The sequence below is a fragment of the Myzus persicae genome, unplaced genomic scaffold, assembly GCF_001856785.1.
Source record: "Myzus persicae strain clone G006 unplaced genomic scaffold, MPER_G0061.0, whole genome shotgun sequence".
NCBI classification, from domain to species: Eukaryota; Metazoa; Arthropoda; class Insecta; order Hemiptera; family Aphididae; genus Myzus; species Myzus persicae.
Window position 1 is genome coordinate 13,693 of NW_019104259.1, and position 19,022 is coordinate 32,714.

General features: G+C 26.3%; 1 protein-coding gene across 2 annotated transcripts; it reads left to right on the plus strand.

Moving 5' to 3' along the window:
• Positions 1–555: 555 nt before the first annotated feature.
• Positions 556–15,354, plus strand: LOC111040554 (pyruvate dehydrogenase (acetyl-transferring) kinase, mitochondrial). 2 transcript variants are annotated; one of them, XM_022324490.1, is made up of 9 exons: positions 556–574; positions 8,973–9,140; positions 10,799–11,009; positions 11,259–11,443; positions 11,503–11,673; positions 11,735–11,904; positions 12,427–12,541; positions 12,623–12,732; positions 14,709–15,354. In XM_022324490.1, the coding sequence occupies exons 2-9, from the start codon at positions 9,035–9,037 to the stop codon at positions 14,853–14,855; spliced, it is 1,215 nt and encodes a 404-aa protein (XP_022180182.1). In that variant the 5' UTR covers positions 556–574; positions 8,973–9,034; the 3' UTR covers positions 14,856–15,354. The 2 variants fall into 2 exon arrangements, with proteins under 2 accessions (XP_022180182.1, XP_022180180.1); XM_022324488.1 differs by lacking the exon at positions 556–574 and adding an exon at positions 6,227–6,664.
• Positions 15,355–19,022: the final 3,668 nt, after the last annotated feature.

The following is a 19,022-nucleotide window of genomic DNA, read 5'->3' on the forward strand; positions in this document are numbered from 1 at the left end:
ACTCGTGAGTATAAAATATAGGTACTTCAAAAGTTTCAAGCGGGTAGGTCACAAATCTAGCATCTAGCTTAACAATTCTTATAGTAATTAGTAGGTAACCTACATTAATATAATGTAAATATAAAAAAAATTTTTTTTTATTTTTAACATAGTTAAGAGGACGCTACACCCGCATGCGTTGTCTCCGCCTTATAAACGTACAACATATCGAAAACTGTTTTGCGCGAAATAGAACCACTCAAGCTGTAGTCCCAGCTAAGCAATCAAATTTTCACACCATAAACAAGACAAAGTTTACTGTGCAACATGGTTTTTATTTTTTTGATATCAGAAATAAAAGAAAAGTTATTCAAGTTTGAAATAATTAATTTATAAGCTATAAGAACTTTTCTTGTATTTGTGATATCAAAAAAATAAAAAAGATGTTGCACAGTAAACGTTCTCTTGTTTATAGTGTGAAAATTGGATTGCTTAGCTTGGATTACAGCTTGAGTGGAAAACAGTTTTTGATATGTTGTACGTTTGTTGGACGGAGATAACACATGCGGGTACAGCGTCCTTTTAACAATTTTGGGTGAGTCAATATTTTACTCTCTCTGTATATTTATACTAAATAGTTACCAACATTTTACAATGCATTGTAAAGAACTTTTTCTGTGCTGCAGTGTTTTAATTTTTTATAGGTATCACTATTTAATGATTTTTTTATAAACTATGATGATAAACAACAAAAAAGCCAATGTTTATAAAATAAATAACTCTGATTGTATTTAGGTATTTTATGTTATTTTATTTTATACAACGTTACGGCATGGATACATTTCTTTTTTTGCGATGAGACATTTTGATAGTTTGATTATAAATACGGTGCGAGAATAATTGTTTCACTCAAAACAGTTTTTACACCTGAATACCAATACGTAAAGGTAGCACCGACTCTTAGGCCTCTTCAAGTGGCCTTCCAACAATAGGATTCTAATGAACATTGTATAGGCAATTAAATATCATGCATCACGCCTATATTGTTGTTATGATGGAGTGGTACATGGTAATTTATTACTTATTAGTTATTAGGTACTAATTATTAGTATGAGTATTAGTTTATACTTATATATGCGGTCTATGTATAATTTTTAACTATAATATTAGTATGGTATTATGGCAAATAAACATACAGGAAACTATTTAACGCAGTAATGGGAAAAAAAGGTAAAAAAGCAAACGGCACATTTTTGTTTTTTTTTTCAAAAATTGTTAATAACTCGAGATATTGCCAATATTTTACTTAACCAGTGAGAAGCATGAAATGTACTTGGTTATTTTGTATTTAATTTTTAAAAAAATATGTGAAAAGTACAAAAATAACAAAAATATCATTTAATGCACACAATATAACATTTTTTTTTTTAAATGCATAAAAAAATGCTCTTAAAATCATGTAATAACTAAATTCAATAGTGCAATACAAAATTGAGATTTAGATAAATGGCTTATCTTATCTTTACCTAATTGCATGTATGTTGTATGTATGTATAATGTATTGTTATTAGTGTCTACACGTGTCAACAATAATTTCGTCTGACGTCATATTCATTTGATCGGTAAAAACATATAATAAATATTTATCTTTATTTTTTTAGAATAAATGTTAACTACATTTTTATCGAATTTTATCCATTCCTAAATACAAACGACTTAAAAACATTCAAATGTATAATAAAAGTTACAATTTTTAATTCCTTGATGTATACAATGAACTTTGTGCTTGGAAAGCAATGTTTTGGACATTCAGAAAAAATTCGATTTCCGTTCAAATCCATTCCCTAGTGATAACTCATAATAGTTACCTATTCCGAATATTCCGATTATTCTGAAAAAAACATTCGATGAAACGAAAAAAAAATACAATAAATGTTGAACATTATATCTATACAAATATTTTATACTACTTTGTCTCATCTATAGATAGTCTACTTGGATAATAATTATAAAATACAATAATTTTAATTATTATATTATAAACATATAATTATACAATTATTAAATATTACTTAAAATTTTTAACTAATCAAATAAATAAATGTTGTGTCTAGTGTATATTTTTTTTCGAAAAGTAGACTGTAAAAGTTAAAAACACATATTACACGAGGTGCCTCTCTCAAGTCAGACTCAAAAGTAGGTACTGTCGTAATGCAAAAACAAAACAAATTTTAAATTTCACATGTTGTTTATTTACGTAATTTCTAATTTCTAAATATCGCAGGAGTCTATCGGCTACGGTCACGGTCGGTTGTAACGTAAACACCATAGGTACATTATAATATCAATATCACAGAATCATACACAAGCAAACAACAGTGATAATTGAATTAACTCACATAATAATTAATACATAAATATTGTCTGTTAATCTTAGTTTCTAACTTTTTAGTATAGCTAATATACAAATATTGTTTTTAATGGTTTTTTTTTATCGTAAATTCAACGGTAGGTACTATATAGACAATATAGTATAATAGTATATAAATATAATATGAGATAAAGGTATTAGATATTCAGTGAATATAGATGCTTAATATGATATAGGTACCTACATTATTTATACTACGTTTCGGGAAATAAGAAGTGCATTTACATTTATTTCATATTTGTATTAGAAATATTAAATAGTTAGAAATTAAGATCAACAGACAATATTGATGTATTAACTATTATATAAATTAATTAAAATATCATGGTTGTTTACTTTTGTATAATACTGAATCTAGGATAAAAAAGACACAAAATATATAGCTACCTGGAGCGTCTCGCATGCGTCCCACTTTCAGTTTCAATTTTTTTTTTTGCAATATTTTATTATAAATTCTAAAAATGATTATTGCTATTGAATAAAAATACAAAATTCAATACAAAGTTAAATTTATTAATATGTAACAGTAAAATAGAAAACGAAAAATGAATAATAATTAGAATAAGAGTATGTAAGCAATAGTCGTTATAAATTCGTCAATATTTTTCTTTCTTTTAAGCAGTCAATACATAATATCATTGAGGCTATATTGTATTAAATATTTTAATCAATGATAATATTTATATATGTTTTGCCTCGGTTTTAACATTTTCTATAACAAACATTTTAAAATTTACAAATATTTAAGTAGCAAGTTAATCAAATAAATTTCTCCCGTCAACCAATAATATTTTATCTAAATACGCAATTGTTTAATTTCGATTTAAACTTTATTATGTTCCAAATTTTTTTCTATGGACACGATACACGCCACACATCCTGCACGCGTAATAAATAATAATATACACGCATAATAGGTACTATACGGCAATAAGATTAGCCCGATTAGTGAAGCTAATAGTGAAGACTTTTGTTCGTGGTCTACTAATAATAATACATTACGGGCATTTAAAATGTGAAACATGGACAAGTAAACTATTGAGTTATTTACTTACGCTTATTTGAAATATTATTGATTTGTAATCAATTTTGTAATTTATTTTTCAAAATAAGGAGACCTCAAAAATTGTATTACATTGTTTAAACAAAAAAATATGGCATAAAAATAAAGTTGAAAGTGGAATGCACGCATTATCCATATTAGTATTCCTCATTATTAGTATTTCTTAATAATTATTAATTATTATTGTGTTTAATAGCCAGCACGTCTGTACGACTTACTGTACGCAGTGCGTACGCTTTTAAATCGTAATTCGTAAAACGATAATAGTATAATCAACTTATTATTAATTAATAGTAATGGACAATATTATAAATGATAGTGTCAACTTCTATAAGGACGCGAGAGTAATAATCAGAAATACATACTATTAAATAGGACGGTTCATATCATAATTTAAACCCACGCGTAAAATACAATAGTGAATACACTAACATTGTTGTATTACGGTGTATTCTGTGTGCAGATGTGTGAGCGTGTGCTCAGTCAGCGCTATTATTATTGTATAAATTATATACACATGCATGTAGACAACACGTAATACGAATCACTGAACTCGTCTGTTATACAGTTCAACTCATTGCAATTTATCGCGAATTAAATCTGTTTACTATTTAACATCACATTTAATTATTCATGACGTGGTCCATTATCGGTTAAACGTGTCGACCTCTATATTCTATGTAGTACAGCAGACTGTTCAGATCAGTCATACGATCAATCCCAAGAATATTATGTTTCATAATTTATTATTTTTTTTTATTATTATTATTTCTGTATATATGGATCGAATAACAGCTATAATATTTTAGAAGCAACATTGACTGCCTATATAGTCTAATGCTCTGTTTTATAATTAACGGTGTACTATATATATTACTTTGTCCGGTCTCTATTAAAATATATTTTTTTAAATTAAAATATTCCTATTTGTTTATATATGTATAAGCCTTATTCATTAGTGCAACTAGGGGGGAGGGATGGGGCCCAAAAATAAATTATTCAATTGTTTTCTAACAATAGTTAGTTGGAAATTTAAACTGAAATCTATATGTTATTTAGGACGAAATTAATAATATTTTAATAAATATTATATTTATGATTATCTTTGTATCAATCTAAAACATTGATATAATTTTGTTTTATATACCTAAGACCTAAGTATCAAACTATATAGGTAGTAGGTACCTATGTCCTATATCGGCTATACTAACTGGCCATCAGTATCCAAAATTATACATTTTGTCATTGTAATCAACACTAAACTATAGAAGTGTAGATGTGCACCTAAATAATTTTTTTTTCTGGTTGGATGTTAAATGTGTACCTACTATAAATTATAATAGTAAATAGTTAATGTAAACATCGACATTGGTAATTAATATTATCCAACTACCACTCATGTGTTTTTTTTTAATAGTACACCGAAAAAAACCACACGATATTTCATTGGATATTACCTAGTTCTAATTAAAAATTCGGATTAATAATAATTGTAATTTATTAGGTATATTAATAAAAGTTATATTTATCTAAAATTGCATTCGAATAAAAATTATAAAAAAAATACATAAGCTAGCGGGTACCGCTCTACTATACAGTAAAAATATAAAACCTGTGAAAATCAAAAAAATCTCACTATATTGTAAAATCAATATGAACCCAACCTCAATAAGAGTGATAATTTTTTCAAATACTTTCAAATTCAGTTTTTTATACTTTTTAAAAAAAATAAAAATTCGAAAAATGAATCCATACTAAACTTTAATTATGCTAAGGTTGTCATACGTCCCGAAACCTGGTTTTGAATTGTATAGTGTCAAATGTCAATAAGTAAATATAGTGACTATTGTGTGTGGAATTTCAGTTTCCAAAAAAATTGTATTAATAGTGTTGGTAGATTGTGGAGGAGTAGTAAGATTTGTTTCTATGAAAATAATACAAAAATGTTTATCAAAAGCTTAAATAAAATACAATATGACAATTTAAATTTATGCTCATTGCCTAGATTTTTTATGGACTCTAAAGTTCGAACCAAATAAGAACAATGCATAAAGTATAGCGCTTCCCGCGGGAGACTGTGCTGCGGAAGAAAGCTCGTTTTTCCTTGCTACTACAACAGCTACAGCCCGCCCCATGGTATGCGAGGAATAGTTCTGTTCTTTCGCTGAACTCAGTATATGTACGTACTGGAAATAAAAAAAAGTTGTATACAGTTTGCCGAATTCCCGATAATTTTACTTATTTTATTTCACGCTACTGCAGGTACACAATTTATTACACGTAGTTTATCCGTCACTTTTACCGATAAATCTCTTGAAATTATATCCACGCAGGCACTGAGAAGAGGTACCTCTTCACTGTACAACATGTCAACATAATATAATACATCGTATGTGATGTATTATGTATAAAGGTATTTTTGCTGTAGTTGTTTTTGTCGTCACTTGTTATTTAATAATATTAGGTACCTAGGCACTTGTAATATTATCTCGGTCGCGCGTTCGTGTGTTTGGTAAGAAACTTAAAATTAAAAAAAAAATTTAACATTTAAGTACCTACCTATATGTTAAATACTTAAATGTTTAATTATAATTAAAATGTATTATACTAACAATTTAAATTATAATTATCACATAATTGTGACGTGCACGTAATATGATAATAATAATAATAATAATAATAATAATAATAATAATAATAGTAATATATTATATCCGCCGTCACTCTTTCGAATAGGCCGTCAGACTCTAGCCTACCACCACCAAAGGTCGAATGCTTGGGTCGGATACCACGACCGTGGTAAAAACACTAACTGCTAACACACATACCGTGCGCGGGACATAGTGCGTCAAGTAGCCATACTAGCGTCGAGCTTGTTACTTGTACAAAATGTGTAGAGCTTTGTACGACTGATGTCACTCTGGCCTCCAGAAATCGTTCAAAATCGATTGTATTATCAAAATTATATCGATCCGTTACATCGTTTGCGTGTTTTTCACGGTCGTGATCGGATGGCAGAATCGGAATATTGTTATTTAATAATTACATGGGTATGTGATATCTCACTAATACATCTACAGTAGTATTATTACGATCCACACGATTGTAATTTATCTTTTTTGCTACAACGCTATCAATTGACGTTCAGAAAACGTACAATACGTTTACTAGACTGTGACTGGTGACTAGTGGTGAGTACCTACCTAATAAGTAATAACATAATATTTTTATTTTTATTTCAATGCAGTACCTAACACGAATAGCCGTCAAGCCAACACATTATACATGCATGACGTACCTAGCAGTCGATTTAATTTTTAAAATAAATTGTACGAGTTTTGCAGTCTATTATGAATAGCTACTTAATACTTATACCTTTGAACACCTACCTACTGTATAGCCCGTATAGGTGTTTCTTAAGTAGTGATGTTTTTAAGTATTTTACAAATAAATACTAGTAAGATTATTTTTTTAGCGCCAATTCTAAACGTGTCATTGTATGGTTTGCGCCTAATTATTATTTCAGTCTTCAGACCGTCTCGTACATATTATATAATATTCTATAGCTACGGAAATGCTTATAAGAATGCTAAAATTATGTTTTTAAAACATTTTTAATTGCGCTACTTCAGTCCACAGAGTACAAACAAAAACTTATTTGTGTTCTAATTTTCGACAGTTTACAACACTGCAGTTCATGACGAGCAATGTATGGACGTATGGTACCTACCTATTATCTACAGCAACATGTCTATATAGCTATAAAAGTACGCGAAGAGTATACAGAAAGAGAGTGAATGACCGAGAGTGAGTGAGCGAATGTGTGAGAGAGAGGGAGAGAGAGAGAGAGAGAGAGAACGCAAGTGTGAGAGATAGAAAGAGAGCGAGTGAGAGAGAGAGAGAGAGAGAGAGAGAGAGAGAGAGAAAGAGACCTTTGTCGCGTACATATTTCCGTCATGGTTAGTTTATGGCTGAAATTCGTATAGTGAAACGGCATTAACGAATCGAAAGAATAGAATTCGATCCACGATCGTGTTTGTCGGTGTTTTAGTCTTCAATATTTCGGTTTTAACAGGACATAAAAGCATCTCAAACCCGTCCATTTTTAAGGTGGTTTTAAACACGATAATTGAGAAATATAAAAAATTAAAATTAACTATCGTCAATCAACATTATATATTTAAACGCATGCACAAAGTAATTAACAACTAAGCAGTGTTATTATTTTATTAATAACACTAATTAATATTGGCTTATTGTGTAATTTAGTAGCCTATTTCCAAAACAGATGATGTATGAAAATTAAAAATGTAAAAATTAATGCTGAAATTATTATTATTTTAACTAGTTTAGACTTTTAGAGTGATATTAACATATTATAAGACTGCTTTAATTTTGTCTCCAACTAAATTTCTAAATACCATTGATTCTAAATATATACATTTTATAATAATATAATATAATATATAATATAAAAATATATTCGAAATTAAGTTTTTTCCCCAATTCGTTCATTAATGGCCTATCTTCCATCGGAAACGACTACTTTGAATTTTCCATATTGGCCGATAGCAGTGCCGTAAAAATATGCACAATGTCGGCGTAGCAAACATTATAGGTATGCCCGATGCAGCCATACTATAGGTATAATAATATTATACGATGGTACCTATATGGCTACATTATTATATTATAATAACAAATTGTCATATTTTATTTCCATTACAAACTTACGGGCTTATCGTGTCCGATCGCATCGTTATTCGCTGTATTATACATTATACGCTGGTGCTTTACAGACCGCAGTTATTATAATTAACTGTTTTATTATGAGTTGAAATCATTAAATACAATTCGAGATAATTATTAATTATTATTATCGGATGATTTTTTTTTAAAGCAGAGTTTATTCACTTATCATTAGATATTATCTCTAGCCGCTCAGTTCAAAAATTAACGAGAGCGTTATAACTATTATTATTTTCTAAATTCTAATAAGCAGCCTGAATTTTTTAAATTTTACGACTTCTGTATGACGTTTTTCGTTCACGCTATAGATTGTCGAGTGAAAACAATCGAATTTGGCCCAGTTTCAGTCAAGTGGCTTCAGTTTTCGTTAGATGGCGCTACTAACGATAACTTTTTTGTCCTCGCTCGCCGCTCTCGACTATAATTCCTATCCACTTATCTCTTATCTTCCTACCATAAATAATATTATAATACACTATAAATATATGTGATACAATACATGCATTCATAGCGTACAATACACATACATATTATTTATTTATTTTAATAAATACATCAATAATTAACGTTGTTATCATTATTGTTGATAAATAACTTATTTCATTCGCTACCTGTAACCTGCTGGTAGTTGTTTCGATAGAGTTTAATCCTTTTTTTAAAGTTTAATCAGTTATTTTACAGCCGATATACCTACGTTATTAATTTTAATTGATTCGCTTGTTTTTTTTCATCTCGGAAAATAATTCACAGTTTCTGCACTGTTCAGTGCTCATACAACACATCATTTTGTTGACCGAAAACGTTTATCCAAAATGAGGCTGATCGGCTATAGGCTGGCAAAAAACCTGGAGAAAATGGTCGATTTCTACTCGCAGTTTAATCCATCATCGTTATCCATTAAACAGTTCATTGACTTTGGTGAGTTATTTACAATTATTATACCGATACCATTATTTATTTTTATACCATTCACAATAGTCAACTATAGTATTACATATTGTTTGTCGATCAATGTAAAATTATTGATAACCGTCGCTCATAATCCATATTGCTCAGATGTCTATTGTATATTTTATATCCAGTATATCATTTAACAATAACCATTTGATAACAAGTAACAACATTATCAACAATTTTATGATTTTTTTTATTCAAAGGTTAAGTCCGAAGACTTTTTTGTACAAATTCCGAATGTAAATATTCTGTATGTGCCCATATATTATGAATACAGACTATAAAAATAATTACTTTTTCATCAATTGATTTAAAAATCTATGAATTAAGTTGAATTTTACTTTCATTTAAAATTTTCAAGGATTGTTTTATTATTAAAGGTTTGTACAAGGTATTCTACTGATAAATGTATTGCAATTATAACCATTTGAAGGTCGATTGTAATGAATTTTTTTACTGACCTAGAAAGTAAATACTATTTTATTTATAACATAAATACCTATTGCATATTTACCTCAATATTTACTAAACGCTTAAAATTTAGCATATACAGAGTCAAAATAATCTCTTTAAGTTATGCTTTTTTACATTTTATTATTAGTTTTTTTTATCAAATTAATAATTTAATTTTTGGGTACCGATATTACAAAATAATCTACTAATCATTTTCACTAACTATTAATTAACAATAAATAATTGTATTCATATTATATTTAAGATGTTTTTAAGCTCAGAATTGTTATCTAACTGGGTTTTCTAAGTTATTTTCCAGTATACATTGACCTATGTTTAACTGCCATTATTATTAAGTTTGTTCCATTGAGATCAGATAAAATTATATTTTTGTGGATTATTCTAGGTTTTGTTATTTTTAATTGATTTATTATTATGGATAAAACTATTGAACTTTTATTCTTGTAATCAGTGCCATTGAACTCATATCATATGAAGTGATCACTTCACTTCTTAAAATTGAGATGACTGGGAAATTGCTTGATTCTAAATTCAACTATAAAATTAAAAATATAGTTTTAAATTCCTGATAAATATAATATGGTATATAGTAAATCTTATATATTCAGATTTAAACTGAGTTCTTACCATATACATTTTATTTGTTCATTATAAGTCAGTGGTACCCCCTAAAAAAATATCTTATTTATTAAAATTAATCATTATTTTATGAAAGTTGCACAAAATGATTGTTCTTTTTTAATAAATTCTTTGAATGTAAAATTGTTATTTTTCAACTTAAGAGCAATTAAAAATGAAATTAAAATTAGACATATTAATAATAGGTATCAATATAACACTTAAATATGTATTGTTAATAATGTTGAATAATTGTCTATAAATTAATTACATTATCAGCATACTTAATCTATTATTACATTATATTATCAAATAAGAGTGAAAGGCCGAAAAACACAATAATCCACGTCCACATAAGAAGAAACTACATTTATTTAAATAATTAGAATTTTTATTACAAATATACTTTAACCAACAAAATGGGACAAAGATGGTCAATAATTATTGATTTTGACCTACAATTATTGTAATTTATTCGATATTGAATCATGTGTAAATTTAAGTTAATCTTACTATTATTATCAATACAGGTTTAAAGGCAAATGAACAAAAATCATATCAATTTTTAAAGAAAGAACTTCCAGTTCGTTTGGCTAATATTATGAAAGAAATTCACTTGCTGCCAGATAATCTGTTAAAAATGCCATCTGTGAATTTAGTGAACAACTGGTATGCACAATCTTTCAATGAAATGATTGAATTTGAAGTTGATGATGGATGCACGGAACAAACGTTAAATAAGTAAGAATAAATTTAATCCTAAAAAATTCTAATATTATTAAAATTAAACATAAATCCCTACACACTACATTGTCAATAGGTAATATGAAACAATGAAAACCAAATTACACAAAATAAACTAAATATTTAAATGTTTAAATATTTTATAAAATTTGAAGTTTTGTTTAAAATTACTCATATACTCAATACTTTAATATTTATTGTGTGTTATACAATTAATATTTTATTTTTTTTTAAATTCATTTTTAGATTTTGTAAAATATTAGTAAAAATTCGTAACCGTCATTCAGATGTTGTCCAAACAATGGCACAAGGTGTTTTAGAGCTAAAAGATTCACATGAAATTGATTTGCATACTGAAAACAGCATCCAATACTTTCTCGATCGTTTCTATATGTCTCGAATTGGTATTCGTATGCTGATTAACCAGCATAGTAAGTTTAAAGAAAATTTTTAAAATTTTTTCTTTTTTAAAATTTCTTTTCTTTTTAAGCATTATTATTTGGAGACCATATTAACAACAATCACCATCATCAACATATTGGATGTATTGATCCATATTGTGATGTGATAAGCGTTGTGAAAGATGCTTACGAGAATGCTAGATTTTTGTGTGACCAATATTATTTGACCTCGCCCGAATTAGAAATCTGTAAAAGTATTGGTAAGTTTAATCATACATACAATTGATGCTCTCAGATATTTTATTGTATTTAATTTTACAGATGCTGATGATGAGCCAATAAAAATTGTTTATGTGCCATCACATTTGTATCATATTTTATTTGAATTATTCAAAAATTCAATGAGAGCTACTGTTGAGCATCATAAGACTGATATTTTGCCACCATTGCATGTAACAATTGTAAAAGGAAAAGAAGATGTCTGTGTTAAAGTGAGTTTAAAAATGTTTTATCTACGTTATATATTATTATTGTAACTTTGAGTTAGATATAGATATATTAATGGTTAATATCTATTGACATTTGTCATATGTTGATGTTATCCAAAAGAATATCTTACATTGTAAATAGAAGTATTTTTGTTTAATTTTAATGGAATACTTGTTTTTTTTGAAACATTCTTGGATAAATTATATTTTTAATTTTAAATAATATTTGAATATTATTTGTAGATAATAATCATCTTCATACTTGTATTATTTTAATTTCTACTTAATAGCATTATTCAATATTTATAAAGATTTATTTTTCATTCATAATTACTATCTAATGATGATTACATGAGATTAGCTTAATATATTATGTTTAGTGTACAGGTCAGATATAACTTATGACGGGTGAAAATAGAATGATCTTGTATTTATTGGCATTATGAAAGTTTGAGAACAAAATAAACATATGTTCAAAATATATATGTACAATTAGATACTAAAAATATTTTATTATCTCGACAGGTGTCTGACCAAGGTGGTGGCATTCCAAGGAGTTTGAGTGAACGTATGTTTCACTACATGTATTCAACAGCTCCACAACCTTCAAAATCAGATGCACATACAGTGCCATTAGCAGGAAAGTATTTTTAAACAATTTTGTTTTATTTTAATATAAACAATTGTACAGCTTTTTAATGTAATGTTGTTACAATTTTAGGGTATGGTTATGGACTTCCTATTTCTAGGCTTTACGCTAGATATTTGCACGGAGATTTAGTCTTGTTATCTTGTGATGGGTTTGGTACCGAAGCCATTATTTACTTGAAAGTAAGAAATAATTTATATTATCAAGATTCAATATAACATCATGTTTGATAATAGTTTTAAATTACAATATAGTTATCAAATTATTATAAATTTTATCTATTGAGATTAATAGTATAAAAATATAAATAAAAAAACAATTATAAATATATAGCTAGTCTTATACAGTGTGATAACAATTTAAATATTTCAGCCGCATAAACTTTTATTGAAATTAATTTTGGGGGGAACCCAAGGGGTGCTAAAATACATATTTTGTGAAAGGTTCGAATTTTGTTTGCACATGATTTAGATTAATTGATTTTTTTCAAGTCTATTTGACTCTTTATACTTGGCTCTAAGTTTAAGCTTAAATGAATGACAGCCATTATTCAGTTATGAAAAAAAAGTTTAATTTACCTGTATAATTTATTAATTTTATGTTCATGTACCCAATTATATTTTTTTTTTCGGTGATATGTTATAATTTCTATGCAAAAATCTTACTTCGTTTAGGACAACTATGTTTTTAATTTTTATAAATAATTTCCTGACATCAAATAGTATTGATAATAAGAAATATCTAATATTATATACTTATTAGACACACTTATAAAAAAGCAGACTGAGCTAAGGAATACGGATCTAAGATATAAAATCAATACAGTTTTTTTATCATAACATAACAATAATTAATAACATTATCTGATTATTATAATATTATTAGAATTAATGAAGTATGAAGTAAAATTCCACAGCAAAAATAGTTTGAATTGTAACTATACTGGTAGTTGACCAAACACAAAAATATCACATACAACAAATTTAGTACACATTTAAGTTTATCTGTATAATTAATACTACTTCTTCTATTATTATTATTATGATAATTACTATAGTATTGAATATTGTTATTACTTATTAGGGCAATAAAATAAACACAAACAAAAATGCACATATTATTTAAACATTTAAAATTTTTATTCATAATTTGATGTCCGCAAAACATTTGATCAATCCAAATCATGTGCTAAAAATAAATATCACAATTAAAAAGAATACATTTAGTAATGCACATATTACATACTTGAAAATTTCACAAAATATGTATTTCAGTACTTCTTAGGTACCCCTAAAAAATTCATTTCAATACAAGTTCATCCGGCCTATAATTTAGTGTTACTTTAATAGCAATCACATTGTATATTAAATTTAAAATTTAAAAGACCCACAATATTTGTTAAAAAATATCACTCTCAGATGATCTAAGAAAAAAGATTCTAGAAAAAAATAAATAAATCGAAAAAATTTGTCAGTAATGTATCAATTAAATGTATTAGAAGTATTGGCCTGATCAATAACTAATAAGTAAGCATTGTAAATTGAAAGAAATAGAGTTAGATTTGACATTTAATTGGTTGTGGATAAACCAATTTTTACATTTGCTGTAGAAAAAAATATCTTCAAATATATTAAAAGACAAAAAATTACACCATTTATCATTACTCGGAGAAAAAAATGAATATTATTAAGTAGAGCGCTATATCTTACATATTTTACTAAGTGTCATTGCTATAAATATTTTTATGATTTGACATGTTTTAACTTATCATGTTCTGCGTAACTTACTAAATTATTGTTTCAACAATTCCTTTTTTTCTCAAGTTAATTACTTGTCATGTGAAATATGATGATGACAATTATTTGTATTTGTTTTTTGCCATTAATTATTTCTTAGTATATTTTCTATTGTTATAAGCTAGACAACAAATGTATTTACATGTTTTTCTTTAGTAAACAGAAAAAAAATTATTATATGGCTTATAAGTATAAGACACCAACTATTAATAATATAAAAGTAACTTATTTATGTAATAAATGATGGAAACTTTTTTAAACTTAGTTCCAATTTCTATATTCTGTAACCCCATAATACTTTGAATTTGGCATTAGTCAAACCCTCTGTATCAAACTATTATTTCAATTGAAACTTTTTTTAGGCTTTATCAAACGAAGCTAATGAATTGTTGCCAATATACAATAAGATGTCAACCAGGTTTTATAAAATAACTGATCACACTATTGACTGGAGAAGTACTTGCAATCACACACCGATCAGTCAGCAGCAGTTTACACAAACACAATAAGTACAAACTGACCATTTGAGAAGCTATTTAGTCGCCATTTATATACAAAAATAATACAATAATGGAATTTTTTTTTTTGTTTTTAATTTATTTTAGTAATTAATTTTTTTAGATATTAGAAATTGTATCATAATTGGTAAAAAGGAATTTTCTTATACATAATTTCTCTACTCTCATGATATTTTTGTATTAGCTCATTTAGTAAATTATATTATTGAGAGACTTAATCAAGGTTAAATTTCTTGGATATGGAAAATTTGAATTTATTATATTAATGGAACTTTGAACTATATTATCATTATTAATTTTCCAATTAATGGATACATTCTAATTGTCTGTTTAAAATTTTAAGGTGTCAATCACATTAATTGTATGATTGAAATAAAAAAAAACTGTTAGATCGTTAAGCTCATGGTTATTAGAACGTAGTTACAAAAAAACACACTGAGAGTTATTTGACTTGCATAGATTTAATATAGTAAACTATGTGTTCTAGTTTAAATACAATACATATTTATATAATTTGTTATTTAAAAAAAATCGAATTAAACCGTTCTTTTATACTTTTACACTAACCTAATTTTTATTTAAAAAAGTTGTCTACTTTAATCTTATGAATTATCATATTATGTTGGTGATTTTGATTTTGATTTCTGTAAATGTCATTTAACTTTTTCATTGTATACTTGTTTTTTTTTATAAACCAACCTTACCTCTTTAATTAATTAATCATTCAATATTCAATTAATTTACGAAGTGAAAATAAAGCAGTTCAAATTTAAATTACATATGAAAAAAAAAAATAGTTTTCCCAGTAACCTGAAATTGGTTGAACTTTCATCATAGCCTATTCAACTGATTTAATATTCATGCTGTGTATTTTATATTTAATTAAAAATTGTTATTCAATTAAATAGATTAGGTATTTAATTTGTATACATGAATACGATGATCAAGATTTTAATTTTAACTATCATTTTTTTTTTGGTCAAGGTTAATGAAGACTTATCAACTTATTAATATTGTGTATGAAAGTTGCTAAAATTAGCCTTATTCATAATAGCTACTATGATTAACTTCATTTAATAATACAATTAAAGTCTCACTAAATCACTATCACACTTGATATAAATGTGTATTGTACTTTTTCAGAGATGAGACTAATAATTTAATTAGGTATGCAGTTTTGTATGTAATAATGATATTATTAAATTGTGTTAAGGTATATATTTTTTTTGTTCTATATAACAACTATATCTGATTAGGAAGGTATGTTAAATTGTTTTAGTTAACTGCATTTAGATGATATTATTTTGATTTATGTTTCAGACATGGTTTAAATAATTTAGTTCTGTATGTGTGAAAAATAAATTTTTTAAATGTATAATGAAATTTAGTGTTTGATACTGTTTTGTAAGAAAACTACAAAAAAAAACAACTATATTGTATAACAAATGAAAGAAAGTGATGTGAATAAAATAATTATTATAGAAAAAAATACCACTGTTTGATTGTAAAAAACTTTGTGTTTCCATATCATATTATAAAAATATCTAAAAACTTCACTGCATTTTTCAATAAAATTATATTAATGTAACAGATTTTACTACTATTTATCTAAAACATACTAATTTTCTATAAGATACAAATCTAACACTTAATTGACTGTAATATTAGGGTTCACTTGATATTAATAAAAATAATAACTTGTTGGAGGTGTGTTACTTTATGAAAGATAAATACATTTAGTAACGGGGAATAGCATGGTTCTAGATAACAAAGAAAAAAATATATGTACAGTAAAATTTTAAATAGTGAATAATTGAAAGATAAATTTTACTTGCCGTGAAAGTTTTATTTCAACAAAATGTATTATATATTTAAGTAAAAGTGGGAAATACTTTATTTATTTAAAATATCAATTCAGCTCTATTGGCTAACTCGGATGTATTTTTAGGAAATGTTTATTTTAAAATAGAATCTAATTAAAAATTTTACTTTGAGAAGGTATTTTGTATATTAACTTTTAAGTACTTGGTAGTTTTTTCTAATGACATATTATGGATACTTATAATAAGTTATTAATAACTAGAATAAAACTATAAGCTAATATTTAATATGAAAGTTGTTTTAGAATTTAAAAAAATTAATATTATTGTTGGCTCGGTTCATGTTCTGTACTGGTTTTTTTTTATTATTAAGTTTAAAAGGTTCCACAGTTATTATCCTACATTATATTTGCATTGACATTAATTGGTTAGGTTATTTGCTTAGCTAAATTACAGTGTTGAATTTAAGGTCGTATATTTTTTTTTATGAAGTTATTGAAATGTTTACATTTGTATGTTTGTTTTTTATTTTAAATGTTAGTACCGGCCGATGGTTTTGAAAAGGTTGAAAATTTCATGAGTGTTATGTTGTCGAAGTGCGTGCTTCTTTTATACTCTATAGTATAAGTATGTTGGAGACTGATTTTCTTATAGGCTGAATAGCTGGTAATCTTTTTATTATTATTATTATTGTTATCAAATTCATCAACATACATAGGGGTAAGTGCTAGGCCCATCAAAAGACATTTAGATATTTTTATGTTTATATTTTACAGCCTAATGCTTTGAATCAAATTATAAATTTAGTTAATTAAATTATTACTGTTATTCTTTAAATTGTTATATTATCAAAATTATGCCAATATTTAGATACTGGTATTGTCATTTACTAGACATATGAATACTTTTTTTGCTTCATGTATGGAAAATCCCAAATCTGCATCTATTGCATTTTGTAAATTTAACTCATTGTATTTTTGTGGATAATTCATATAAGTACATTTAATTTTTTTGTTTGTTGACACGTTGGGGATTATCGTTTAGAATTTTTTGGTATTAAGAATTGTAAAAATTGGTCACTGCTAAGATGATACATCATAGAAATTTATAAAGATTAGAGATTGATTGTTACTGAATTGATAGATATCTGCTTAAAATATTGAAAAAAACTACTTAAAATAATAAGATATTAATTCTGTACAAATTATTATTATAGAATTATGTGAATTATATCGTGGGAATCAATTTTTGATATTTAAATTGAAATTGTTTTTATTTACAACAGTTTTTAAAATAGGTAAAATATTTACTTATGTATTTTTTTATTAAGAAAACTGGGTTGCACAATAGTTAAAAGAAGGTTGATGCTCAAATGTTTCTACATTACAATCCAATCATTCTAAGTAGGTGTGATTTTATAGACACATTATTTATTTTCCAATTTTTTCCAATAACGACACATTTTTTTACAATAGTTACATTATAGCAGTGATAGTTAATGTGATTAGCTTATATATTTGTATCATGGATGCTAAAGTGTATATTTAAATTAGATATTGCCACAGTAAGGGTGGTGCAAGTGAATGACATTCTCCTTCATTGAATACTGTACTTTTGAAAGTTCGATTTAAACTGTCAATAATCAGTACGATCCGTCCATCTCAAACCATGTTGTTTTTCATAGGCCACAGAACTATTCACTGATTCTGTATTATATATTTTCCATAAAGCTTGAGTAACCTATTTTCTGAAATTTAGTACTTAGGTAGTCTACACTCTACAATAACAAATAATAATTATTGGTGCTAGTAACCAAACAGTAGAATTACTGAAAATCGAGGATGATATTTACATAAAATTCATAATTCTTGATCATGAGTATTAAATTTTGCTTTTTATTATGTATTTAGAGTTCCGACACTTGATATCGATTATAAGTTATAATTCTTATTTCTTACAAGTAGAACTATTGCCTCCTTCATTCACAAACATGTTTTTTGAAAAATGAATAGACTACATGGTGTATATTAAATGCCAACTGTTACCGCCAGTAAATCACAATTTTTGGTAGACTACTTCTTAAACTACATGATAGCCAATATTATATTATTAGCTTGTCATTGTGTCTAATGTGTATACCTTTGTTTGAGAAACAAAACAAGTATAGACTGTAGAGACAAAAGACACTGTATTTTACCTGTTGTATGTAAATTCTTGATTATTTTGTGGTTAGTATTTAGTTAGTTGTTTCAGTAATATATAGTGCTTTTAATTGCCTAATGGATTTTTTCAGATATTACAATTGAAATTAAAAAAGGATATGCATATTTTTTTAGTA

What these genes read in the sequence shown, in the direction of transcription:
- LOC111040554 (XM_022324490.1), top strand. Translation starts at nt 9,035, where the DNA reads ATGAGGCTGATCGGCTATAGGCTGGCAAAAAACCTGGAGAAAATGGTC. An exon ending in TAAACAGTTCATTGACTTTG is followed by an intron (nt 9,141 to 10,798) that starts GTGAGTTATTTA and finishes TTATCAATACAG; the next exon opens with GTTTAAAGGCAAATGAACAA. An exon ending in AAGAAGATGTCTGTGTTAAA is followed by an intron (nt 11,905 to 12,426) that starts GTGAGTTTAAAA and finishes TTATCTCGACAG; the next exon opens with GTGTCTGACCAAGGTGGTGG.